Here is a 27,760-nt window from a genome sequence, read left to right as displayed (position 1 = left end):
ACAACAACAACAACAACAACAACAAGTCTCTTTTTCACACACATGTTGGCACACACATTTTCAACTACACATATCGAATGAATATGGCTGATATCACTTGGTCTCATGTGAGGACAGTCACAAATCAACCTTTTTAATATAGTTTTAGGAGTTCTGGCAGTTCTCCATCTTTAAACTGGGTAACTTCATTAATTTAAATCAAGTGTTAGAAGGTAAATTTCAAAATCACACAGAGAAGCTTATCTCAACAAGGTATGGGAACAGCATGTAACCTTAACTATGTGCCAGAAATGGTTCTTGGACAAAAGTCTAAGGTGTAGTACAGGTCTGGAGTGTATTAAAAATTCTTCTCGAAACCTGTACAAGGCTGTTATGAGTCAGAACCTACTCCACAGCACTTGACAACAACAATAAAAAGGAAATTCTTTTTATGGTAAGTTTTAGATAATAAAAATCTATAAGGCAGCAATTTTCAGAAACAAAAGTTTCAGAATTTTTGGTTTGTTTTATCAACCGAGTATCTTTATCACATGATTCTATTTTTTCTTTTTTAATTGCTGGGTGAAAGTTTAGAGCAAATAAACTTTTCCACTCAAAAATGTTTACACATTTTGTTTTGTGAAAACAAGTTTTCATCCCCTCAATGTAACAGTACTTTTTGACTTTCTCCTTTAGTTCCCTGTTTTCATTTGTCATTTTCCTTTGCCTCTTTCTGTCTTCTGAGCTTTGTTTTTGGGAAAATGCTGCCCTTTTGGACTGATACAGTTGATGGTTCTGAGGAGTGAGTTCCTCATGGGTATTATTGTTCACTTTATAGGCCTGTATATTGTTCGGTTGAAAGATGATGCTCAGGAGTGGGTTCAGGCACAGGTTTGAAGCATATCTAAGGGTTATCATCTCGAAGGTTCTATCAGTCTCTATTAGACCAACAAGTTTTTTTGTTTATGATTTTGAATTTTGGTCTACATTTTTTTCTCAATCTGTCCAGGACCTTCTAATCAGAATGGCTTGTAGTGGCAGCCTGACATGATCTAATTCTTCTGGTCTCAGGGTTTTGCTATCCATTAGGCCTTTGATTTTCTTCACTCTTCTTTGGTCCAGATGGAAGAGACCAAGAGTTGCATATTAGATTGCCATTTGCAAGCTTTTAAGATAGTCATTGTTGAATATGTGAAGCCAATTGACCTAAATGTCCCTTGAGACTATAATCCTGAACACTTAAACCCATTGACTCATTCTCTCAAGTTGTTTGATTATAGCTAAGATGTTTTCATAACTTTGTCTCCTTTAATTTGAACAATATGCATGGATATATTTGCAGCATACATGAGTACAAACAAATATGTCGAAAAACAAGGGAGGCTTAAAAAAATTCTTTGAAAAATAAAGTTAAAAGATAATAGGATTTTTCCACAAATCTTTTGAAGTCCTTTCATGGGTGTAATATTGTTCTAAATTACCTATTTTGAAAGATACATAGAGTTTGGAAAACCATTAAGTTACACGTGTTGTAAAATTTTCATAAATTCATATAGTGTTCACAACTTAAAGTGAGAGAGGAACCTAAGGAATTTTCTGAAAATCTTTTCAGTCATGCTGGATCATCAGAGTGTGAGGGCTAATGTGATCAGTTTCCTTTTGGAAATAATATTCAATAAAATATAACAGATTAGATATAAATAATTCAATTGAATCCATAGTCTGACAGCATAACCATAAATAGAACAAAAACCAAGATAGACAGGTGATTCAATAATAATTTACAGAATTAAAAATTTTTAAGAATGCCAGTAGAAATCTGCAAAATAATTAAGTACATGTTTTCTGTGTAAAAACTCACTGCTCTCATTATTTTGGCTTTTGTAAATTGAGCTTTTATCTAAACATAAGAACTATGCTGAGAATAAAAAAAGTCAGAGTTATAAACAACCTTGATGCTAAAACAATGAAAAATATAAATTCCACCCCTGAAAAAGCTTAATTTCACACTGAAGAAAATGAAATTAAGAAAAGGATGAGATCAAGGATTGACAGTTTTTTTTTCTGTGAAGTACCGTTGTTGTTGTTCTGTGTCATCGAGTCTGTTCCGACTCATAACCAAAATATACAAAACAGAACAAAACACTGTGCGATGCTGCACCAGCCTCACAGTTGTTGTGTCTGATCCCATTGTTGTTGCCACTGTTGTCAATCCATCTTCACGGTGGTCTTCCTCCTTTTTATTGATCCTCCACTTTACCAACAACAACCTACCAAACATGAAGTCCTTGTCCTTCTATAGTAAATATTTTAGATAATCTCTGTCACAAACTACTCAATTTATAGTATAAAACTGGAGATGTGTCAACATAAAAAAATGAATGGATCGTGCTGTGTTCCAATAAAATATTATGGGCACCGAAACATTACTTTTCATGTGTTATAAAATATCATTCTCTTTTGATTTGGTTTTAAATATTGAAGAGTTAACTTCAGTTTTAGTTTGCATACCTTAAAAAACAGGTAGCAGGATGGATTTGATCTGACCCAGGTCCTAGGGTCTGAAAACCCAGAAAACTAGTTAGTGGAGAAGAGAAGACAGGGTTGGAAAATTTAGGTTTTGGTGCTGAAATAGACTTAACCTACATTTTTGATGCCCCTAAGTTATCACACCAGTATGACTAAATCTATTCCAACACATTCTAAATGCAATCTGCTTTAATTTTGTATTGGATTTGCAATATGTTTTTTCTTCAGGGTTGTTTGTTGTTGTTAAATGCTGAAGAGTTGGCTCCAACTCATAGTGACTCTGTACAGGTTTTCAAGGAGCGGCTGGTGAGCTTGAACCACCGACCTTGCAGTTCAAACTGGTCTTAGAGTCCAGGGCATTAACCCACAACACCACATTAACCTCTCCAGGGTTAATGCATTATAAAAAGAGTCTTGGGGGTGCTTGGTTAAAATGTCCACCTGCTAACCAAAAGGTAGTCTGGTAGGAGCCAAACGGCTCTAAAGGAGAAAAGATCTAGTGCTCTACTTCCATAACGATTTATGGCTTACAAAGCCCTATGATACAGTTCTTCTCTGTCAAAAGGATTTCTGTGAGTTGGAATAGATTCAATGCCACACAATAATGTTTAACAAATGGCTTTTCTCAAGTAGTATCTACTAAGATACCAACATACTACTTAATATTTTTTTTATAGAAAATACTAAAATATTTCAAGATCTTCAATTTTAGTCATAGTGAAAATTAAAGTGCTATCTATTTTTAATATAAAATATGAGTTCCTTAAATATGTTTTTCTATCTTCTGATTCAAAATAAATTAAACTGACTCTATTCATCTCAGTTACCAATAACGTTTGTGTTCGGTTGTTATGTGATTAAAACATGAATGTACTGGCCTTAAACTTAGTTCAGGCATTCCTAAGTTATTATTTCAGCACTTTTTCTTTTAAATATAGATTATACTGATTTAATAGCCATAATAGTGACCAACATTCATCTTTAGGATTAATTGAAATAATCCAATCTATCCTGGACACTATTTTTTATGTAGACATAAATAATTCAAGTGTTTCAGGGACAATGATTCAGAATTGAATAATTGTTTAGATCTTTCCTGTTGAATTTTAAGAAGACCTTTCTCATAATGCTGTTAACTTTGCAGGGAAAAAAAAAAAAATTTACAAGATTAACTTACATCCTTGGAATAGGAAATAGATTAGTGTCCCCTGCAGTACTGCTGCTTCCTTCACTATCCACGCTGTATCCACTGCCAAAGCTGCTGCCAGAAGAGCCGGTGGAGAAGGAGCTGTCTGCAGGCCGGTGATTGGTGGGTTTTGCTGCATGATGTAGGAAGAGTCAACATCACAGTCAATAATAAACCAGCCACACTGATTCCTTCTTGTATAATGATACGTATTTGTAATATACATATATAAAGAAATATATCTATTATAAGAACTCTACATTTCTTAACCTGCCTTTTGTTTTTATTTCCTTTAACAATAATAATAGCCATAATAACATTGCGTACTTTATTGTTTTTATTGGACATAAAGGAAAAATACTCACTTTTATGGAAAAATGATTTTATTTTTATACTGGGTTATATAGTATATAGTATAGAACTATTCTATTATTATTTAAATGGTTGTAGTGGTTTATTTGTACAGTATTACAACAGTGATATGACAAGCTAGTATCTTGACTATTTCATCAAGAAATGAATTTAGAAATGTGGTAGATAGAAATACTAGGGGAAGAGGGTTAATTATTTTCCATATTAATAAACACTAATCTATTTTTTAAGAAGCGATTGGAAATTGTAGCGCTACAAACTATCTCCAGAAAGTTTTTCAAAATTGGAAATATTTGCTTCCCTTTTGGAAAATTTCTAATTTATGACTGGAACTTGTTTCAAAAGGTACATGAATTTGACTTTTGGGTATTAGAATGCGTATTTCCACAGATGCATTATCAATTTAGAAAAATGTTACGAAATATCCAGTAGGAGTATAGTACTAGCATTGTTAGCAGTGGTCTAGATTGCCAAAGATTACAGACAAATTTCTAATGCAAAAAGCAAAGGAAAAGGCAATTCCCTTCCCCTCGTATTTGGCGATGGAGTAGCCTCCCTTTACAAGTCTCAAGTTTCTCATTTGAAAAAAAAAAAAAAAAATGGGGTTAATAATGTTTACCTCATAAGATTGTGGTTCTAAGGAGGAAGGGAGGTAAAGCAAAGGTCCACTGACTTGTTCTTTCTCTTGTGATTTTATTTGCCAGACCTCAAAATTCTTCTCTAGGATTTTACTGTCAATAACAGCCTATTGTTTTGAGCTTACCTAGACTCCGACCATGAATTCTTGATTCTTTTCTATATCAAGACCTTCTTCAGGCTACAGAACTTATTTTTTCTCCATAAATAAACTCCTGTTCCATTAGAAGTTTCTTAATCAGTGGGGCAAATTCATACAACTGAGTGAATTATTGATAATCTTTTACCGATCATAAAATATTTATATTTTTCCTAAGAAGATTTCAAAAATACAATTACTCTGAATATGGTGGAATTTCAACCACTCTAAAGGAGCTCTGGTAGCGTAGTGGTTACGAATCGGGCTGAAAACCTTAAGGTCCGCAGTTCGAAACTACCAGCCGCTCTGCGGGAGAAAGATGAGGCTTTCTGTTCCCGTAAAGATTTACAGCCTTGGAAACCCTGTACAGGGTCGCTATGGATCGGGACCGACTCAACGGCACTTAACAACAACAACAATAGAATTAAGTGAAAATTGTAGACATTGTGAGGAAAACAACTTGAAGGTAGGGACGTCATCATCCCGGTAACTATGCCTGCCTCCTGAATTTTCAGAAGAAAGTCTTCCAAAATAGGTAGCTTTTTCCAACGTCGCCCTTTCTTCCACTACAGCATTAACATATTTTCAAAAACCACCGGGAATTTTCACAATACCTTTTTCAGTTACAAAGTACCCTTTTCCCAGAATAAGGAACTACAGAAGAAATTTTTAGTAATTAGGCAATATATATCAGGTATCTATAAATTTAGCACAGCTATGTAGAAAAAGACATGAATCATGTTAAAGATTAAACTACCGATGATTGTTAGCAATCCATGGGACTAGACTTGCGGAAATATAATTATAATTAAAATGTTTAATAATCTGTTCAATTTATGTAGAGGAAATTTAGATAAAAACAATAAAATTATTGAGAAAGAAAAGATAATCTGTTTTAGAAGGATAATTTGTAAAAATGTGAAGACAATGTAACTAAAATATTAAACTATGAACACATGTATGAAGGAAACTAAACCATATAATCAACTATATAATGTGTCAGATTAGTCAATTAATTATAAATAAGTAAAAGTAGTCATACTTTTTGATATATATTATAAAAACAACCTGGTTGTTAATATTATTTAGTATCGCATTTTAAAACTTTAATTTTATCTACCAGAAAATCCTGACACAGTATTTTCAAAGACAAACCATAATTGACATTAATATTTGATCAATTTTCCCTTTCTAGGTGGAAACAATTTTCATCCCAGAGAATTTTCACAAAGCACCAAGATAGCTGCATTGTAGACATAAATTCTTATTATTTACATTTCAAAATGCTCACTCTTTTCTTTTGTCAACTTTGATTTTACCTGATGCAATTTCAAGTTCTTTTACTCTTCTAAGCAATTTAAGAATTGTGTACAGAATATAACACAACATAACAAGCAGAAAGAAGCAAGCCTAGAAATACATTTAGAGAGAGATCAATTTTTCATCTTGTGTATGTCCCTTATAAAGAAATCTCTCTAAAAAGCTTGTCTATACAAGCTTGTCTATACAAGCTTTTTAGAGAGATTTCTTTTTAGGAATCTAGGAAGTATATATAATAATAATAAAAGAAGTATAGACAACATTTTAAATGCAAGCAAATACTACTTTATAAGACATATAAAAAGAAAGAAAATCAAATAAAGAAACATATATATATATTGGAACAAGTCTAAATCTATCTAAAATCTTTTCCATATAAACTTAATCTGAACAATATAAATGAAACTAGGTATTTGTGTTATCTTAAAGCATCTGGATGTCTAATTTAGGAATAAAAAACCTAGAATTTGGTCAGTTTTGAAAGAGAATTAAATTAAAATGCAGAACGGACATTTGCCTTTTTACCAGGCTGTATCTACATAGTATGAGAATGCAATAAAGAATTTTGATAAGTTAGTGCTAGGAATACAAGGGTCATTTTGAATAGTCATTTTTCAGAAACTACATTCATATTTGCTAATATCTTTGCACTGAATAACTCCCAAATGAACAAGCATCAATTTTATTATATTGAGCTAAATACAACTTATTAACAAATAAACATTAATAGAAACTTAACAAAATGCTTTACTCACTACCTGAGGCTGGATCTTGTATAAATTTCAAGATCTGAACCACATTCTTTGGTCAATTTTTGTCCTTCACTCCTTTTCCAATTGATCATCCATAATTCTCCTTCGCATACTTAATACCAAAGTCTATTCAGAGGATTCACTCTTTCTTTGGTTCCCCTGAGTTTATTGTCTTCAGCACCTTAGTTGAAGCTGTTCTTTGGCACTTTATTATGCATGTCCTCTGCTGTTCCTGTCATTTCTTACATTTAAATTTATACTGGAGTCCTGGTGTGGTATTGCAGGTCAATGTGCTGGACTGCAAGATCGGTTTGAACCACATGGTCAGCGTTTCCAGCTCACCAGTCGTTCCTTGGAAACCCTATACAGGATTGTTATTGGTTGGACCCGACTTGACGGTACTTAACAGCAACCTTAACAAATTTATATTGGAAGCACTGTGGCTCTGTAGTGGGAACCACAAGGTCTGCAGTTCAAGCCCACCATCTGTTTTGTGGGAGAAAGATGAGACTTTTTGCTCCTACAAATATTTATACCATCAGAAATCCTATACAGGGGCATTATGAATTAGAATCAACTCGATGATACATAGTAAAAACAAATATATACTATTTGTAAAGGCCAACTCAAGTTGCTTCATATATTTCTCTGATACTCTCAATCAGAAGTGAACTCTCCTAAGTTTGGAACCGGCTCATAGGGACCCAGTATAGGGTTTTCAGGGATCAGCTGGTGGGTTTGAACTGTGACATTGAGGTTTCCTGCCTAGTGCTGATCCTACAGAGCCACACCAGGACTCCCAAAGTTGGAACAAGAGAATAATGTGTATAGTAACATCTAGGGGCACAACCAGAGACAGAGTACTATTACAGACTGTGTTGGTTCTGACTTAAAGTGACCCTGTATAGGGTTTCCGAGGCTTTACATTTTCGTGGGAGTAGAAAGCCTCATCTTTCTCCAGTGAAATGGCTGGCAGGTTCAATTCACGACCTTTTGGTTCGTAGTCCAATCCTTATCTTACATCTTGGCATACAGACAGCTGGTGAGCTCTCATTTGTATTTAAGTACTATTTCACTTCTTCTATATTCTTGAAGAAAATAATATTTTAAGATTATGTATGATGTTTTATTTTTTCAAAATGAGTAATTAAAAATATTCTATTTCTGCTTTGTTCTTCCAACTCTTTCAGAAATTCAGAAATCATGGACCTATTATGGACGCATATATTATTGTTGTTAAGTGAGTTGAGTCGGTTCTGACCCTTAGCGACCCTGTATAGGGTTTCCCAGGAGTGGCTGGTGAGCTTGAAATGCCGACCTTGTGGTTCAAACCGATTCTGCAGTCCAGCGTTATTAACCCACAGCGCCATACCAGTGCTCCGCATATACTATTTAATTTCATATTATCTATGAAAAATGTGTATTTTACTGAAAAATTTACTTAAGAATTGAGGATTTTATTATAAAGCACATGATTTCAGAGTCCTTGCTTTCTGAGTTACATCTTTTTATTGTGTGAACTCTTAATTTTGCTACCTTGTACTAGCTAAAAGATAGAGTGGATCACATACATATATGATGAAATAAGACCACTCCTAACAACAACAACAACAATAGAGAGGGTGGAGTCCTGTTGTGGCATTGTGGGATAAAGTACGGGTCTGGAAAGGTTGGTTAGAACCACAAGGTTGGCGGTTCAAGCTCACTAGCCACTCCTTGGAAACCCTATACAGAGTCGCTATGAGGCAGAACCAACTCGATGGCACTTAACAACAGCAGCGACATGGAGAGGGTACCAGTGCTATGAGTGTAGCAGCGTTCTACTAAGTCACTTCTTGACAGGGCGTATCAGGTAAACACGTTTTTATCCTCTGTGTGGCAAATCAATCTGTTTTCAATTATTCTTTGACCTCTTTAGTAACTTTGGCTGCTAGATGATTAGCTATAGTTTTGTTTTATTATTCCACTGTGGCTAACTTTAATTAAACCTGTTAGTGTCTCTTGAACTGCACATCTGTCTTCAATTAGTTTGCTATGTTGGGTTTTTCCAATAGTATTCTTAAATATGCAAAACTATAGCTGTGCCTACCACACGATGGCAGCACTATGTTAAGCACCCAAAGGGTACGGAATTGTAGCCTAGGCTATAATTGTGAAAGCGTGGAAATTTTAAACTGATAAGAATTTTAGGGATGATATGTACCAAAATAATAATTTCACCAATAAAAAACCTAGAAACTAAGCTCTGGTAAGATTAAAAGACTTATTCAAGATAAACATTTAAATTAAGACAAATCAATCAGCAAGGCTATGTGTATTCCTATAATTTAATGATGGAACTGAAATAATGATTGGGTTTGTTTTTTGGTTTTTAAATCATTTATATAGAAGAAGGCTTCAAAACGTTTGTGGAGAAAAAAGAATTATAAGGCAATAAAATTTTCCTGTGAATTTTTTGAAAACTCTTCATTTATATTTTGTCTCTAACTAGCTTTAATTTTAATTGCAAAGTTGGCATTCCAAACCCACCAGTTGCTCTGAAGGAGAAAGATAAGGCTTTCTGCACCCTTAAAGATTGAGCCTTGGAAACCTTGAACAGGAAGTTCTGAGCCAGAATGGATGGATGGCCATGGTTTGTATTTATGTTGGTTATCTTCTCTAATCTCTGATTGCTGCCTAACAATTTCTCTCTCTCTATCTACCTACAACTTATCATTGCTGGGTTTGTTTTTGTCATTATTCAAAGCATTGCCTCATTTACTAATCTGATGTTAACATGGACCTGAAAATGTCAGGTTTTAAGTTCCATTATTGTCAGCATTAATCAGTATGCCTTTTCCTTAAATTATGTTGAATCATATTTTTATGTGTTTTCAATTACAGTTTAGGGATAGTAACTTTAGAAGATATGCTGTACCTTACAAAGAGTTTATACATGTAATATTTTAATTTTCTTTTAGTCTATTTCAGTATATTCATTATCCAATTTGGAAATAAATAAGGAAGCCATACCCTGAATAACTGAAACTGTTGACTTTAGCTACAAGCAACTGTTTATAGTAGTGTGTGTATACATTAAAATGACCAATTTTCAACAATAGAATATGAAAACTTGAAAACCTTTACTTTCCATACCAGTCCTTGACTAAAGAAGTTGAATAAAGTAGATCTTTGAAACATTATTCAATGGAAAATTATTGGTGAACTCTATCTATATGGTACTGATTACAAGTAATAACAAACCATGGGAAATGGAATATTGGAAGTGTCCTTTTTCAAATGTGTCTCTTGTAATAATCCCATATCTACTTAGTAGCTTCTGTCAGAGAGGAAGATGGAGATGTCATGCCACCATGTATGTGTTGTCCCAGGAAGGGTGGTAAAGTTTTTAATCATGTTTTTCTTTCCCCTCTTCATTCACATTAGTCTGACAGAATTCTCAAGGTCATTTTAGTGAACAATTCAGTCTGTTTTATCTAATACTATCTAATACTATTAGTAATGTGTGAGTCCTGGTGTGACGCTGTGGTTTAATGCGCCAGACTGCAAAGCCCTTTGAACTGCAAGGTCGGCTGTTCAAGCTCAGGGGCTCCTCGGAAACCCTATACAGGGTCGCTATGGGTCGGAATCGACTCGATGGCACTTACCAACAGCATTAGTGATGTGCAAGTTTTTTTCCAAACTAATTAATTATTTTCCATCCCAACTAATGATCTACTCTCTGGCTTTATATATTTTTATTGTTGTTAGGTGCCGACGAGTCAGTTCTGACCCTTGGTGGCCCTGTATCGGGTTTCCGAGTAGTATCTGGTGAGCTTGAACTGCTGACTGTGAGGTTCAAACCAGGTTTGCAGTCCAGCGCATTAGCCCATACCGCCACACCTGGACGCCTTATAGATAATTGAGTAAATTATCTTTTTAGGGAATGGGAGTAATAAGATATAAGTTTAATGTAACAGGTTTTTGGAAATGTTAATAGTTAGTTTAAACTAACAAAAAGATAGAAGTTTTTTGCTTTTTTTTTTAAACCTTACATAAATAAAATCTACGATGGCTCCTCATGCCAGTACTCCGGACTCCATGTTTTATACTATAATGTGGCATTATGAGTACATCTTTTTGAAGTGTGTGATTCAGATTATCCAAGGATAACTGCTAATACAGTTAAAAAGGAATCAGAATTCATAGCAAATAATGGAAAAAATAAGATATCATGAATAGAAATTATGAAAATAAGTATTTTATTTTATCTTTAAAAAATTTTAGGTTCTAACTCCATCTCTGCTGAAATTCAGAGAAGGAGCAAATAATATATCAAGTACCAAGTTTTTTTTGTGTGTGTTGAGACTAAAAGTTAATAAAATTGTGATAACTCAGTAAAGATCTTTATAGATCAAGAGTAAGGAGGATTATATTTGAAAGAAAGCTAACATTCAAGAGCCACATCATTTTTTAAAAGACAACTCAGTTTTCAATATTAGTTTTATTCTTTTTTGACCCAGAAGTATCCTCTCTCACAATTTGTTTACACTAAACTGTCATTAAGTTGCCAGATGGGTATTTCCAACAGCTGATAATGGAGAAGAAAACAGGCTGGCATAAAGACTGTTGTAAACATAAAGGAATGGTTGAGAGGAAATTAATTTTTAAAGATATTTGGTTTTGAAAAACATCACTTTCTTATTTAATCTCTAAGGGGCAGAAATTTTTACATAAACTATTTTCAGTCTATTTAAGGACAGCATCCTTCTTGTCTAGTGTTCATAATCTAAATTACTACAAGGTCAGGATTAAGAAAGCAATTGTTTTTAATCCTTACCTTGTGGTAATTTAGATTACGAACACTAGAAAACAAGGATGCTGTCCCTAAATAGACTCAGAATAGTTTGATGTATATGAAAATTTCTGCCCACTGGAAGTTGAGCCAATTTCCAGAGTAAATAATTAACAAATCAAAAAGAACATGCTAATTTATATGACTAATGCCACAGAAAATATGGAGTCCTGGTGTGGCGCTGAGGGTTAATGTACTGGACTACAAAGTCGGTTTGAACCAAAGGTCAGTGGTTCAAGCTCACCAGTTGCTCCTTGGAAACCCTATCCTGGGTCACTATGAGTTGGAATCAACTTGATGGCACTTAACAACAACAACAGCAAGTAGAATCAATGTCTACAGTATAAAGGTGGAGTTTGGACAATTATTTGATAAACACATGTCCAGTCCCATAGTACCTGACTCTCTAGTTACATCCATTCATTGATTTACCATCTCCAAGCCCATCATTTTCAAATACTATAAGTAGTTGGTCATCTCCATATGAAATGCAAGGATTAGAAGAGAGAAAACAGAAATAGAATAAAAAAGAAATCCAATTAATTATCGAATTATCCATATATTTCTAAACATGGTGATGCTTGGTTGCATGTAAATTTAAAGTCAGTGACTAATTACATTTTCTTTTTCCATCTCAGTTGAAAAAAGATAAACTCACACTTTCCTAATTCTTCAGCTGTTCCCAGATGTCTTTAAATTGGTTACTCAAGAAACATTTAAAAAATATTTTGTTAGCTGCATGTTTCATATATATATATATGAATTTTAATAATTATATATATATGTTCATATATATGAAACATGCAGCTAACTATATATATATAGTGCTGTCGAGTCGGTTCTGACCGATAACGACCCTGTATAGGATTTCCGAGGAGCGACTGGTGAGCTTGATCTGCCGATCTTGTGGTTCAAATGACTTTGTAGTCCAGCACATTAACCCACAGTGCCACACCAGGACTCTATATATTTTCTGCCATACGGTTGGTTCTGACACATAGCCACCCTGTGTAGGATTTTCTAGGAGTGACTGGTGAACTTGAACCACTGACTTTGTGGTTCAACCAACTGCAATATCACTAAAACCTTGAACAGCTTCTGGAAACAATATGTATTCAATAACAATATATAACAAAAATGAATGTATGTATGAATGAATGATGAACAGTGAATGTAGAGTGAATTATGACAATCTACTCTAGATAACTCAGATGAATAAACCAAGAACCCATTGCCACTGTGGTGGTTTTGACTCATGGTGTCATTCTTGGATAGAGTAGAACTGCACTAGAGGGTTTCCAAGGCTGTAATTGTACAGTAGCAGATGGTCCTATCTTTCTTCCATGGAGTGGCTGTTGAGTTTGAACCTGCCACTTTTTATTAGCCATTGAGTGATTTAACCATGTCACAACCAGGATTCCTTAGCTAGGATAGTATTTTCTATAAATTATAAACACATATTTGTAAAATTCCCTTTTTAGATTTAATTTTTTTAAAGTACACTAAATTATATTAAGAATCAAGAGGTAAGTTTTTTTGTTTTTTCTTGAACTTTGCAACAAAGTGGTGATCTTCACATTTTTCTATTATTGTGTCATTACAATTAATCTGCATTAGATGGATCAGTAATATAGATAATACTATAGATACTAAGTCAATTAATCCATCAAACATGAAAAGTAAATAATAATATGGACATACATTCATAGCTTTAACTAAATCATGTGTGATAATATACTTAAATCAGATAAATAAATGAAAAAAACAGTCATTTATGATTTCGAATGGGTTCTGAAATGCAGCAGGAGAAATATGGTCATGGTAGTGTGCTTTGGAGTCAGTTCCGACTCATAGCAACCCCCCATAGGGTTTCTGAGGCTGTAAATCATTATTGCAGCAGAAAGTCTCATCTTTCTCCCACTGAACAGCTGGTAGTTTCAAACTGCTACCTTGAGGTTATCAGCCTGACTCGTAACCACTATGTGAAAATTCTATTTTGCAAGAAATTTTTAATTACCCAATATGGTTGGATCATTGCAAAATCATGATTGAGCAGAGATCTCGATCAGTAGCTCTTAAGTATTTTGCTCTCAAGAGCCCTTTTATACCTTAAAAATATTCAGATCACTCCAAACACCTTTGGTTTATATGGGTTATATCTATCACATTCAAAACTACTAGAATAAAGCTTCTACAAATATATTTCATTAGCCAACAAAGCAGTGATACCATGACATCTCATGTAGCTGCTAGAAACCTCTATTGTCCATATGAGAAAGAATGAGAGTGACAAAAAATAAAATAGCATTTTAGTATTCTTAAATATTTTTTGATCCTGCAGACATCTGAAAGCGTGTCTGGGGCCCCAAAAGTCAGTGGACTCACTTTGAGAACTTCTGATCGAGACCTTCTTTTCCTTCTGATGGAAAAGAAGTACTATTGTGAACATGAGAAGAAACCAATTAGCACAAGCTTCTTCAACAGCCATCAGCTATGATTTGGAACCGACTAGTCGGCATTTAACAAAAGCAACATATTATTATATACATGAAGATTCTTTTATGGAGCTTTTTTTGTTTCAGTTTCCTTTTGTAGTAAAAATACACCACAAGAAACAAAAAATAAAAAGCCCCCTCAAGTTATTTTTTTAAAAAATTACTAATGTTGTTATTCTTATTAGCCTTCTCTATACTTTTAATATTGTTTCATTCAATACTTCATGACTCTAGAAGAATATGAAATGAACTGAGACTTACACCTACTATAAAAAGAATGTATGCACACATATATGCATGCACACACTTCTTTATCACATATAGAAATAGAGAGTTAATATTGATATTTGGGAATGATAAAACAATGCAAGTTCTTACAGAAGGATTTTTCTTTATATAAATTTTTTGAAAAATTTTTGTATATCAGTTTTGAGGAGTCAAAATAATTTTTAAAATATAAGATGTCCTTAGCAATGAGACTGATTTTTGACAAACTAAAATTTATGATATACAACAGATCCATATAGAAAGACAGTTGAATTAAGTAGTTGTAAAAAAGTCAACTTTCTACATATTTTTATATTCTAGGTTCTTTTTGTGCAAAGAGCAAGTAAAGTGTGCCATAGAACTTGAAATAAATGGTTCTTGAATTTGAGATATGAGTAAAGAAGACAAATTTTGCTTCTTCCATTCTTTTAAGAACAAACAGAGCAGATCAGGAAATATATTTTTATTGTACTTTTTCTTATGTGTTTACAAATGTAAGATGCCAATGTTTTCAACTTTCCAAATTCTTTAAAAAATATGTATTTGTCTTGCTTGTTTATATTAATATTTTGATTAGTTTCTGTTAAAATTATCATTAATTAAATGTATCTATTTATTTATCTAATCTTTCAGTATCTTAAAACATATCAAGATAAAAAGTTATGATTAAATCTATAGTGTTCCTACTCATACATCTAACAAAATCAGCACCCCAGTGAATATGTTGTTTCTACTTCATCAATGATCTTTGATATATTTATGCATATAGTAGAGTAATAAAATAAAGAGAAATAAGGAATAGTTTCAGTTTGGATCATAGATTCCCCTTATGCTATTTTATCTCTACGTGATATGTTTCTGAAATTATCATACAAAATGAAGAATGTGTAGAAATATCATGGTTTCACAAAATTAAATATATATATATACATATATATGAAAAGTAGAGAAAAATACTAAATAATTTTTGAATAGTATGATATCTGGATTTAAGCAATATAATTATATAGCCAAATAATGTCTTTGGCAGTTTTCAATCTTTTTCTGGTTCTATGACCCCCTCCTATACAGGTAATAATGCTCCCAGTTTCAAGCTCATATTGCATTTTGACTGTCCAGGGTCCCCATTGTGTCCCCATCAGCCTTCCGAGGACCCACACTTCCAAATGCCTTCCCCTATCAACATTTACTTGCCTGTCTAATCTCCTCAGAATCTTGCTCTCCATGGCAATTTTTTAAACTAACTTTTTGAAAACAATTTGCTTAAACCCCAAGGAAAAGCAATTGCATTAAAAAAAATAGATTTGATAGAGATTATATGTTAAAGTAAAGACATCACAAATTGTATTTAAAGAAATTTGACATGGTAAAATTAGGCCTTTCTTCTCATGTCACTTGATTAGACATAACAATGTTGAAGCCAAGTTTAATTCATACATGGGCCCATTACTTTTGTTACTCATATCAAATGAAATGAACATATATAAACCCCCAGTTTGGACTAGACCAAAATACGTGGATAGTTTGGTGCTGATCCATCGCTACTACTGAAAAGAATAAAAATTCCCATTGTAGTTCAGTGGATTCACCTTCGAAAATGAAAGTCAATAAACAAGAGACCATGTCATATGATCAGAGTTGTGCATTTTTTCTGACAATGACAATGTATGTGTAGCAGAGATATTTTGGGGAAATCAAAGCTAAAATCTACAGAAATATTTGAAAGTGAATAAGCAATTATTCTGAGAAATATGGAGACTTAACAAAATTTTAAAAGAGGATTATAATCTTCGCAGACAACAAAGAATACTCCCACCCTCAGAGAACCAGGCATGGAACTTTTGAACACTGAAATTATCTAATATGTTTCTCTCATATTTTGCTGGAGATTTGCTATTTCCATATCATTACTGCTTTATTTAAAAAATATATATTTTGCTTTAAATTATCTTGGGATTTATTTGGCTTTTTTTTTTCCAGCACAAAAACATTTAAATAAAGTAAAATTTGATTTTTATTAACCTCTTACATATAACCTTACAAAAAGACTTCACCTCCAATTAAACTCATTCTGATTTCTCTTATGGATTCTGTCGTTTCCAGAAACAGAGACTGCTAAGTTCCTTCTGAAAAGAAGTGAACATTCATTTCTGGCCAGAGGTGATGATGGTTATGTGCCGTGGAGTCGGTTCCGACTCATAGCGACTTTGTACGCCACCCTGTACAGGGTTTCCGAGTCTGTAAATCTTTACGGGAGCAGAATGCCTCATCTTTCTCCTGCGGAACAGCTGGTAGTTGCAAACTGCTGGCCTTGCGGTTCGCAGCCCGATTCGTAACCGCTACGCTACCAGAGTTCCTTAGAGGTGATAGGGCACCCTTTGTAATCACTTTCAGGGCCCACCAGGCTACTCAACCCAGCCACCCACTATCACTCGCCCAAGAGAACAGCTCTCACAGAGTGATGGCTTAGTAAGAGTTCACAAAGACAACTCAAAGGATAGGATTCTCTTCTCTGAAAGGTGCCGCAAATGAGCATTAGTGAAAATGACTGTCCAATAACGGTCTGGGGACGTAACTCCATTTTTTTCTTCTATAATCAGGCACGCCAACGACTCCTGGCTATGATCTCCTCACAGAACATATTGTTGATTCATTTTCTCACGCAACCTCTCCAGCCCGTCCCAACTACACTTATTTTATTGCCCAGGGTGGTATGTTATTTCTATCAGTTCTAGTTTGTTTCTCAATTTAAAACTCATATATAATTCTTACTATCCAACAAAAAGGGCTCTGAATGTCAACTACATAAATCTTCAAGGTTTTAAGAATGCTTCAATTCATTTTGGGTTCGGTATTGTTGTTGTTGTTAAGTGCCGTTGAGTCAGTTCCAACCCATAGCGACCCTGTATAGAGTTTACAAGGAGCAGCTGGTGAGCTTGAACTGCCAACCTTGCAGTTCAAACTGACTTTGCAGTCCAGTGCATTAACCCACAGTGCCACCCCAGGACTCCTGGGTTTGGTATAGTCATCCCTAAACATTTACTTTCTAAAATGTTTTTCTTCCCTATTGATGTCACTTTCTGGAATGGCAGGGCCTGTGTTCAACCAAAAATGTCCAGGGATTTCTAGATCTAAGCAGAAAGTTGTTTGGATATCAGGATGATTTTGTACCATCTGTCTAATCTTTGACTTCAAGTTTAGCATGCACCTAAACTCTGCAGGGAGGAAAAGAAAAAAACAAGAAATATGTTCCTTTTGGCTCACTCCATAATTCTTGCTTGACCCATATTTTATGCTAGCTCAAGCGGAAATCTGCTGAGAAACTTACAAAATATTGAATAGCTCTTTAGGGGCAATTTTGTCTGCCTTGATAGAACTGTGTATAGATGTACCCATATCTCTCTTCTGTTGGCCCTACTTCCTGCTGCATTGGGCTTGTGCTGTGGGAAGGTTTCCTTTTGTTGGTTTGTGACAGCTTAATTACCAGCTGTCAGAAAAGAGCATCCAGCAATTCTAAATAGTATTTCGCCTTTATTTCCAGCCAACACTGATCATTTGTAAAAGTACATGAATGATAAAGAACAAATAAATGACCATGCTTTTTACTGGAATCAGAAAGAGTTTGATTTCAAAGGGATCAATGTATTAAATAATATTTTTTTTTAAAAAAAACCCACAGTTTCAGGAGACACCATCAGAAGACAATGGTTATATTGTCAGTTGTGAAAACTCTAGCTGTGTGTTCCTCCATCAGTCACCTTGCCCTTCTGATTTACAGATTGCTATGTAGCTAAGAATATCTGCAATGGAGAATATTTGGTGTGATAAAATGAAAACATGCATGACAAAACACTCAGTACAATGTGAAGAACTATTCAACTACAAGGTACTATTTTCATAAGGCAGATGAGATTATATGAAATCTATGCTGAGGTCTGAAACGGGAGATTGGTATGTAAACATTAAAAATTTATTAATTCCTCAGAAATTAGTGAGCAGGAACTTGTTGATCTTTGTATGTTTATATCTGTTTTCAGTTTTTCTCTGTAAGCTAAATATTATATTTTATAAAAATTTAATTCTCTAACATGTTTGTTAATAAATTTTCCCCAAAATACATGGTTTGATTGTATTCTTGGTAGATCAACAGTAGCAGGGAAATACTGTACATATTTAATTATAGGAAAGACAGCATTTTTAAAATCATCTATCAGAACAAAATTAACAAAAACATGCTGTTATCTAGTTTTTCTTTTGATTATGATTTTAATGAAGAATAACTTCAAGAGTCATCTTAAGGCTTTGGGGGTGGGGGTGGTGTGCCGTGGAGTCAGTTCTGACCCATAGCGACCCTGTACAGGGTTTTTGAGGCTGTAAATCTTTACGGGAGCAGATAGCCTCATCTTTCTCCTGAGGAACAGCTGGTAGTTTTGAACGGTTCACAGCCTGATTCGTAACCACTATGCTACCAGAGCTCCTTAGATGTATGAAAATTTGTCTACTAGAGTATTATTCAAAAACAATCATTTAAAAACATTTTGATACAGATTCTAAGAAAGAACTTCATTTAGTTTAAAAGCATACAGGAAATATTTTCTTGTATGCTTTTAATATTGTTGTTGATGTTATGTGCTGTCGAGTTGGTTCCAATTCATAGCAATCCTACTTAGGGCTACAAGGAGTGGCTGGTGAGCTTGAACTGCCAACCTTGCAGTCCAAACCAATTTTGAGGTCTAGTGCTTATCCTCTGGCACCCCACCAGGACTCCATGTGCTTTTAATATAAATCCAATTTATAGTGATCCCGTGTGACAGAGAAGAACTGTTCCACGGGGTTTCCTAGTCTAAAATTGTTAAGTAGTGGATTGCCAGGTCTTTTTCCCATGAAGCAGCCAGTGGGTTCAAATATCCAACTTTTGATTAGCAGCTGATTGTTTAACCATTATGGAACTAGGGCTCTTAGATATCTCATATTTTTGTTATTAAGTGTGTTGTTGTTAAGAGATCCTTTCTGAAGAGTAGCTGGTGGGTTTAAACTACCGACCTTGGGATTAGCAGTCTAGTGCTTATCCTACATTGCCACACCAGACTCCTTAGATATTTTACAGTAATACTTAAATCATGATCATCAAAAAATAGGGTATGAAATAAGGAAAGAATTTGACATGGTGACACTCATAATTATGAAATACTTCAAGTAAGATAATGAATAACATTAAGAAATCAATTGAAATTCTTTGCTAAAAGAAAAGGTGAGAGATGGAATTTTAAGTATTTTTGGAAAGGATTAGTAAGGCTAGCTAGTAGAGAAGAAATGAGTTTTGGCGACTTTATGTAAACTAGGCTGAGTAAATACCCATTCAGAACTATCTTAACTTTTAATTTATTTCCTTGATTACTTAGTTAATTCAAGAAACAACTCAAAACTGGTGAGGGTGTATATTAAACTTTAAGATTGTCTGGGAATGGGAGGAGTATGAAGAGTTTTGGTAGCATAGTGGGTTATGCATTGGGCTGTTAATTACAAGGTCAGCAGTTTGAATCTACCAGCACCGCTGAGGGAAAAAGATTGAAGGCTTTCTGCTCCCATAAATATTTACAGCCTCAGAAACCCTACTCAGGGTCCCTGTAATTTGAAATCGACTCTACAACACATCATTACCAGGAAGGAATGTAATAAGGAAGCAAAGAGCTTAATTCTAATTTGGTAGCAAATATAGAATAAAATGTGTTTTAGGGGTGGAAGAACATTAAGGGACAAACACTGCCAACCTATTTTTTAAATATAAACATAAATATAATCACAAATATATTTATGTTGAAGTTAACAAAAAACTATATTTAAAAAATAAACATTAATTTTCTACCTTTGTTCTTTGATTAACTGTGATGATAATTTTATAATCACCCTGATTTTATTCCTGTTAAGAGTGCCATGTCCCTCTTCCTTGAAGATAGCTCTACATTGTACATGAATGTTGAAACAGATAAGCTTGCTTCTGTTTTAGAATGTTGTTGTTAAGTACCGTAGAGTCGGTTCTGACTCAAAGTGACCCTGTATAGGGTCTCTGGGGAGCTGATGGTGAATTTGAACTGCTGACTCTGAGGTTCAAACAAACCTTGCAGTCCAGTGTTCATCCTACAGTGCCACACCAGGACACCAGGACTCTGCTTTTTGAATAATACTATGGAATCATGTGTAGTTGTATCTCCAAAGCTAGAGCTCATGGGATTGATCTTCTTCTATCGGAAAACCTGAGGGGACTGTTTAGTAGATCAGATGTGTGAGAATGAAATGGTGGAAACATTGCCTAGACTAGCCCACCTTGATTATTTATGTATATTTTTATGTAAATTCTGATATTTTTATTTGCTAATATTTTTCCATCTATCTTCAAATGTTTCAGACATGGAACTTTGTTTTGCTCCCAAATGTTCTAAAATTACAACCCTAACTAGCAATGTAGCAGGAACTATAATCTATATTGCAATGAATCAAATGTGAAAACAAAAACTGACACACTCATTTTAAGCTGTATCATATAACAATGGCTCAGAACCCAGTAGTTTATGAATGAAATAAAGATACTTTATTTATTACACAGGCACTTGGATATTCACATGCCCAACACATCTGATACACTTAACAGCTATGGAAACACCAGTGGAAAATGTTTGCTTGTAGGATAGAGAAAGAACCTTCACCATGTAAAGGTGAGTGAGTGCATTAACAATTTTTCCTTTACTTCCTCTAAGAATTTCCAAAATCCACTGAATTTTTATAACTTTACACTTGAAATAATATGCAACAAAAACTGATCTACATTTTAACTGGATGCTAGCTCAAATTGTGAGCAATTTAAACTTTTTTCACAATGCAACATATGTATAATCATGCTTGAACAGATTAGGTTAGTAGCATGCATTCCATTCTGCAATATGAATACTGTTAATTGATTTCCCAACAAAAGTCAAAAGATGCCCAGTGCATAGAAAAGTACAAATCACTGTTGTCAGTATTTTACGGGACTGATCTTGGGACTTACACAGTGATGATGAGATCTTGAAATGCCATGCCCACAAAAGCACATTTAAAAAGTGGATAAACATGTTTTTTTTTTTAAATCAGAAAATCTCTAAAAATTAAAAGATGAGGGCCTTAAATTTGGGGGATGTTCTTGCTGTGTGCTTTGAACAACGCCTTTCTGCTCACCTCCTTCTGGCTTGACTGGTCCATCAGACATCACCTTCCTGAGGGCTAGCTGGCTTTGGTCTTGGTTGCCATTGGCTGGTGGAGGCAGATTATCACACTGAGTTCTTTGAATGGGGAGGACTCCTGCTATGCTGTGTCTGTACTGCTTCCTGGCATGATTAGACTGACAGCTTTTATGTGCTGCTGTGGCAGTGTGGGTGAAATGGAAATCCAGAGTATGTATCCTCAGATGGAATCAGCTTAAATGCTAATCATGCAAACAGAAGTGTTCTTTTGCTGTATTCAAATAAGTTGTGTTTTCCAATGCCAAAATGACACCACATGCACAGCACTAAAGGGGGTTAAAACTGGCTGTTTCTTTGGAAATGATGACTAAGGAAATGGAAGAACAGCAATCTATTTCCACTGTCTGGCTAATGCTTCTTGGAAGTCTTTGTATTCATTGAGTTTTACACATCAAGTGCCTCTTTTTCCCCCTAATAAATTAAATGAAAGTACATCAAATAAGAAGACTAATTGTTAAGCTTAATTCAGTTACAGCTATGAGACCTAGCACATTTTGACTTTCAAGAGATCTTCAGTGTTTAGGATTAAAAAAAAAAAAATCTATAAATGTTCTGTTATCATATGCAAAGTTGGATCCATCAGAATGGACTCAATTGTGCTCCTTCATGAGGTTACATGGCCTTATCTCATATGCTTATACATATGTGAATAATATTTATATTTTTAGAATATCAGAAGCATGATTCTCTTCACAGATTTTCAAGTGACTAAAAAGTTTTGCATATGGAAAGCTAAAATATTTCACATGCATTATTAGTGTTTGAAAGCATAGGCTCAAAATGGCTTTTCCCCTTAGATTCTAGAACTTGACTGTGGATTTCATTAGTCATCTGCCTAAGAGTTTTGTGTATTTCTAGATGCTAGAGTCTCATGACTAATCAGCTCTTCAAGATTGTGTGTGTTGTTTTTGTATAATGCCTGGAACACTGGAAGCCATTGTGCTTTTAATTCCTATATGCTAAAGGATATTTAAGATCAACAAAAAGGACATACAACATTGCTTTGCCTGCAAACATCACAGACACAGCTACCAAACACTATGAGTCACGTGGGATGGATGGTGAAACAAAGGAGAAACAGCCAGTTTTATTGCAGTCTATGTAAATTAAAAAAAAAATCTAAATTTATGTATTGATACTCTTTACACAGACAAAGGGACAGAGAACAGAGTGAGCAGAGGATGCAAGAAACAGAAAGCAAACAGGGAAGGACAGCAGGAAAGAAAGGCAACAGATGAACATTAAGCTGCCATGCTGAGGAAGTTATTTGCGTCTTTTACTTGGTTGAAGGCGGAGCTGTTGCACGGCTGCTTCAGCCGCTGCTATGGCGGCCCCTGCATCTTCCAGGTGCGTCTGAGTGACGCTGGTTTTGCTTTGACTGCGAGATGGTCCATGAGAGCGAAGATGACCTTCAGATGATGATTTCGAGCTACCAGGGCTACTATGGGATTTCTCAATGGTGGGAACCTGCATGTCTGGTTACAAAAGGGTAAAACATGAGTTAATGTTGCTCCAGCATTCATCCTGTCAAGCTTGGTCTACAAATAATTTGAAACTGAGTTTTATGTTAATTCTGTTTTTTTAAGGTATTGTGCATCATACCTTGATGTGATTAAACATTGGGGAAACAAGTTTTGGGGTGACTGGCAAAAGGACCTTAGTCTTGAGAAGAGATACATTTGAAAAGAATATATTCTAACAAGCCTCAAGTAAACTGATATATTAACTTCTGGTTTCACTGAGCAACTAACTCTTCTTATTCTTCTAATAGGGGCCAGGTAAGAAAAAATAGACTTCAGCTGCTATAAAAGAAGTTTTAATTAAATACATAGTGAATTCCTGAGTGAAGGCATTTCAGTTGTTAAGATATATAAACATCTATCTCCTAACAACTGAAACTCTTCCATTATATATGCGGACTTAAAAAAATTTATGGAAGATTTCATTAACTATTAATTTCATTTTTCCATGAAGTCCCCTCATGCGTGTATGTGTATGTGTGTCTGTGTGAGAGAGAGAATGAGGTGGGCTTCAAAAAATTCATGGAAAGGTGGAATTAAAAGACAATATAATTTTTTCATGAACATTTTGAAGCCCCTTCATGTATGTGTGTGTATATGCTTTTTTTTACATAAAAATTGTAAAATCATCAACTCAGGCAATTTGAAAGAAGGTATAAATCACACATTTGCTAACACATAGTCATAGCAAAGGAAGTCCTGGTGAGGCGCTGTAGGATAAGCAATGGATTGTTTTCCTCTAGGTCAGCAATTCAAACCCTCCTGCTGCTCCTTGAAAACCCTATACAGGTTCAGCAATTAACAACAATAAAGTCATAGATTGTTGTTATTGTTAAATGCTGTTGAGTCGGATCTGATTCATAGCGACTCTGTGTAGGTTTCTGAGGAGTGACTGGTGAGTTTTAAGTGGCGACCTTGCAGTTCAAACCAACCTTGCAGTCCAGCACTTTAACCCATGTGCCACACCAGAAATCACAGACCAGTGAAGTTCATATTGTGATGACACTTTATGTTCTGTCAGAATGTTAATCAGGGCAGGGTTGTTTATGGCTAAGTGGAATCCATGAATAAGCTATAAAACTCATTTATAAATAATCAACACCACCTATAGTAGACAATGGTTAATCATATTGGCTCAGTGCCTGCTGGACATGACCTTAGTTTCCCATCACTTACACTTATGATCCATTCCGTTCTAAAGCACAAAGAACCACCCTCCCCTTTTTTTTTTCAAATCCATATACTCTCTGAGAAGAAGAGACAAGGAGGCAATAATCAGATCCAGTATAAAAATTTACATTGAGTTTTAGTAAATAGCTCAGTGTATCTAGGTAAGATACTACAGGGTTACCTCATACAGGCAGTAATTAAAGTTGTATTAGGGGATTTGTTGTTGTTGTTGTTAAGTGCCGTCGAGTCGGTTCCGACCCATAGCGACCCTGTACAGGGTCGATAGTTAGTAATAAATCTCCCCAAAGAAAAAGTCAAGTGGGAACACTGCGTATACCACAGAGCCAAATCTATGACATTACTACTGATTTATTTTTAAACTATAGTTTGGATATGCCTAAATGATAATGGTCATTATGTCTAGCCAGTGAGCTAGTGAAGAATGTTATATTTTCTTTATGAAATACTACAGTACATTATTTTAAAGTCATATTACCATAGAGTTTGAGATAGGAAAAATACCCGAAAGCCAATAGAATCCAACTGCCTCCATTTTACAGGTTGTAAAAAGGAGAGTGGAGAAGTGAAGATCACAAAGTCATACACTTAAATATGGACTGGCTGGAGGATAAATCCATCTCTCCTGAGTCCGCTGTTGTTTTTGTTGTTAAGTGTTCTAGAGTTAGTTCTGATTCATAGCAAGCCTGTATAGGGTTTCTGAGGAGCAGCTGATGAGTTTTAACCACCAACCTTGCTGTTCAAACAGAGACCTTGAGGTAGAGTGCTTATCACCAGAACTCCATATCCATCATTTTTTGAATGGTACTACCCATGTAGCGTAAGGAGCTCTGGTAGCATAATGGTTATGAATCGGGCTGCGAATGCAAGATCAGCAGTTCGAAACTACCAGCTGTTCCGCAGGAGAAAGATGAGGCTTTCTGCTCCTGTAAAGATTTACAGCCTCAGAAACCCTGTTCAGGGTTGTTATAGGTAGGAACAGACTCGACGGATTAACAACAACAACACCCATGTATTTGGAGTCCTGCTGTGGCACTGTGGGTTAATGTGCCAGACTGCAAAGCCATTTGAACTGCAGGAACTGCGGTTCAAGCTCACCAGCTGCTCCTCAGAAACCCTATGCAGGGTCACTATGGGTCGGAACTGACTTGAAGGCACTTAACAACAACAACAACAACAACTCAAGTATTGGATAGTGTAATGGAGTCTTGTGGCACTGTAGGATAAGCACTGGACTGAAAGGTCAGTTTAAACTGCTAAATCAGATATTCGAACTCACCAGCCGCTCCTTAGCAACCCTATAAAGGGTTTCTATGAATTGGAACCAACTTAATGGTACTTAACAACAACAACAACAACAAAACAACCTATGTATTGGGATCCCTGGTGTAACACTGTGGGATCAGTACTGGACTGAAAACTACAAGGTTGACAGTTCAAACCCAACCAGCTGGTCCTTGAAAACCCTATACAGGGACACTGTGAGTCAAACTTGACAGCACTTAACAACAATATAAATGTAATCTAAGCTTTTAAATATATTGTTGTTGTTAAATGACATCGAGTCAGTTCTGACCCATAGAGACCCTGTATTGGGTTTCTGCAGAGCAGCTGGGGAGCTTGAACCACCGACCTTGCAGTTCAAACGGCTTTGCAGTCTGGCGCATTAATCCACAGAACCACACCAGGACTCCTGAGGTATACAGAAAATACTAACTGAATTAATAGACAAACACTTTTTCTACTTGAAATATCTCCTACCCTTGGATGGGTCAGGGAAGATACCATGACTTCTACTTTTGATGACAGAAGGCTTTGGGGACTGCTGGCTGGAATGAGACTTGCCATGATCAATGCTTTCAGTCTGTTCTTTAAGAGGATACCACCTAGGAGCGTTATCGAGGTGAGATGTGCTAGATAAATCGATCAGTACCTGAAAAACAGTGCAATAGATCAATGGAATTCATGAGTTAACCTTTTATTCATTTGCCGACCCTCCCCACCCCCAACCTTATGATCTAAAACGTACTTAAGGATATCAACCAAAGCACATAGTATAAACTTGAAGTGCTGCCGCTGTTTAGTTCACTTTTTAAAAAAGTTTTTATCATGAATTGAATAATAGTTTACATGGAGAATATCGGTTTTACGGTCATTGTTTCATTGCAATGATTACAATTCCCTCCATGCATCATCATTCAACAGAATTTGCTTCTATTCCCTCTGGGTTTTTTGGTGTTTTTTTTGTGTCTATGTTTATTTATTTATTTTTTTGGGTGTGTGTGTGCGCACACAAAAACACTCAGGAATATATAATTTAAACAACCAAAAGGCACATTCTGCAAGCTTGCCTCCGGCTGCCATCACACAGCCTTTCTCTTTCCCTGAGTCTAGAGCCCTCTGCTGCTCTATCTCTCCATGTCTTCTTCTTTGCCTCCATCTCTGGTGTCACTGCCCTCTGTTCCTGGACTGTAAGATTAACTACTCCCTGCTTTTTGTTACAAAACTTCTACTTTTACAGATGTGACAGTCACAATTAGTCATGATAACAATTACTCACTATAGGATCATAAGAATCTTATCCCCATCTCCTTTTACCTGACCTTTCTAGACAAGATGAAAACTATTCACTGGGGATCCTACCTTCCCCTGAGTTTACCTCACTTTTTTCATCATCCATTATACTGGGCATAGTGCCTTATGTATATCAGACGATGAATAAACCTTTGGTTTTTGTTGTTGTTGTTAAGTGCTGTCAAGTCGATGCCGACCCATAGCAACCCTGTATAGGGTTTCCAAGGAGTGGATGGTGAGCTTGAACCACTGACCTTGTAGTTAAAACAATTTCACAGTAAAGTGTATTAGCCCACAGTGCCACACCAGTACTCCATAAACCTTTGGTTAGATTGAACTATATACACTATTTTTGAATGTTAATGAAATTCGTTGTTAGATGATGCAAAAAGATAGTCTCACAGGTGAATCTCTTTATAAGCATCAAAGCTTTCTTTCATGACATGAATAAATCTAGCCCTAAACTTGACTAGCACTTTGAAAAAATATATGGTTTTCCTCACAAGAAGAACAGAATGAAAGAAAATGAACATTTGCACTTGCTAACTTATTTTTCCTATTTAAAAACATACTTTAGTTCACATTTGAAATAGGGACACGACAAACAATGAATGCCAAGAAATTATAGTTGGCAGCATTTTTTCTTTCTTCTTGTTACTATTAGGTGCCATTGAGCCAGGTCTGACTCATAA

At 35.2% G+C, this 27,760-nt stretch overlaps 1 protein-coding gene across 1 annotated transcript in view; it reads right to left on the bottom strand.

Annotated features, from left to right (window-relative positions):
* Nucleotides 1–27,760, bottom strand: part of PCLO (piccolo presynaptic cytomatrix protein) — a 483,434-nt gene that overhangs the window by 40,827 nt on the left and 414,847 nt on the right. The window contains exons 21-23 of the mRNA XM_006834340.1: nt 26,256–26,427; nt 23,067–23,261; nt 3,686–3,827 (exon numbers count right to left, since the gene is read on the bottom strand). Coding sequence (XP_006834403.1) covers nt 3,686–3,827; nt 23,067–23,261; nt 26,256–26,427 — 509 coding nt within the window. The remainder of the gene's footprint in view (nt 1–3,685; nt 3,828–23,066; nt 23,262–26,255; nt 26,428–27,760) is intronic.

This window comes from Chrysochloris asiatica, unplaced genomic scaffold, assembly GCF_000296735.1.
Source record: "Chrysochloris asiatica unplaced genomic scaffold, ChrAsi1.0 scaffold00010, whole genome shotgun sequence".
NCBI lineage: Eukaryota > Metazoa > Chordata > Mammalia > Afrosoricida > Chrysochloridae > Chrysochloris > Chrysochloris asiatica.
The sequence above is the reverse complement of the archived record's forward strand: the minus strand, read 5'-3'. Positions and strand labels throughout refer to the sequence as shown.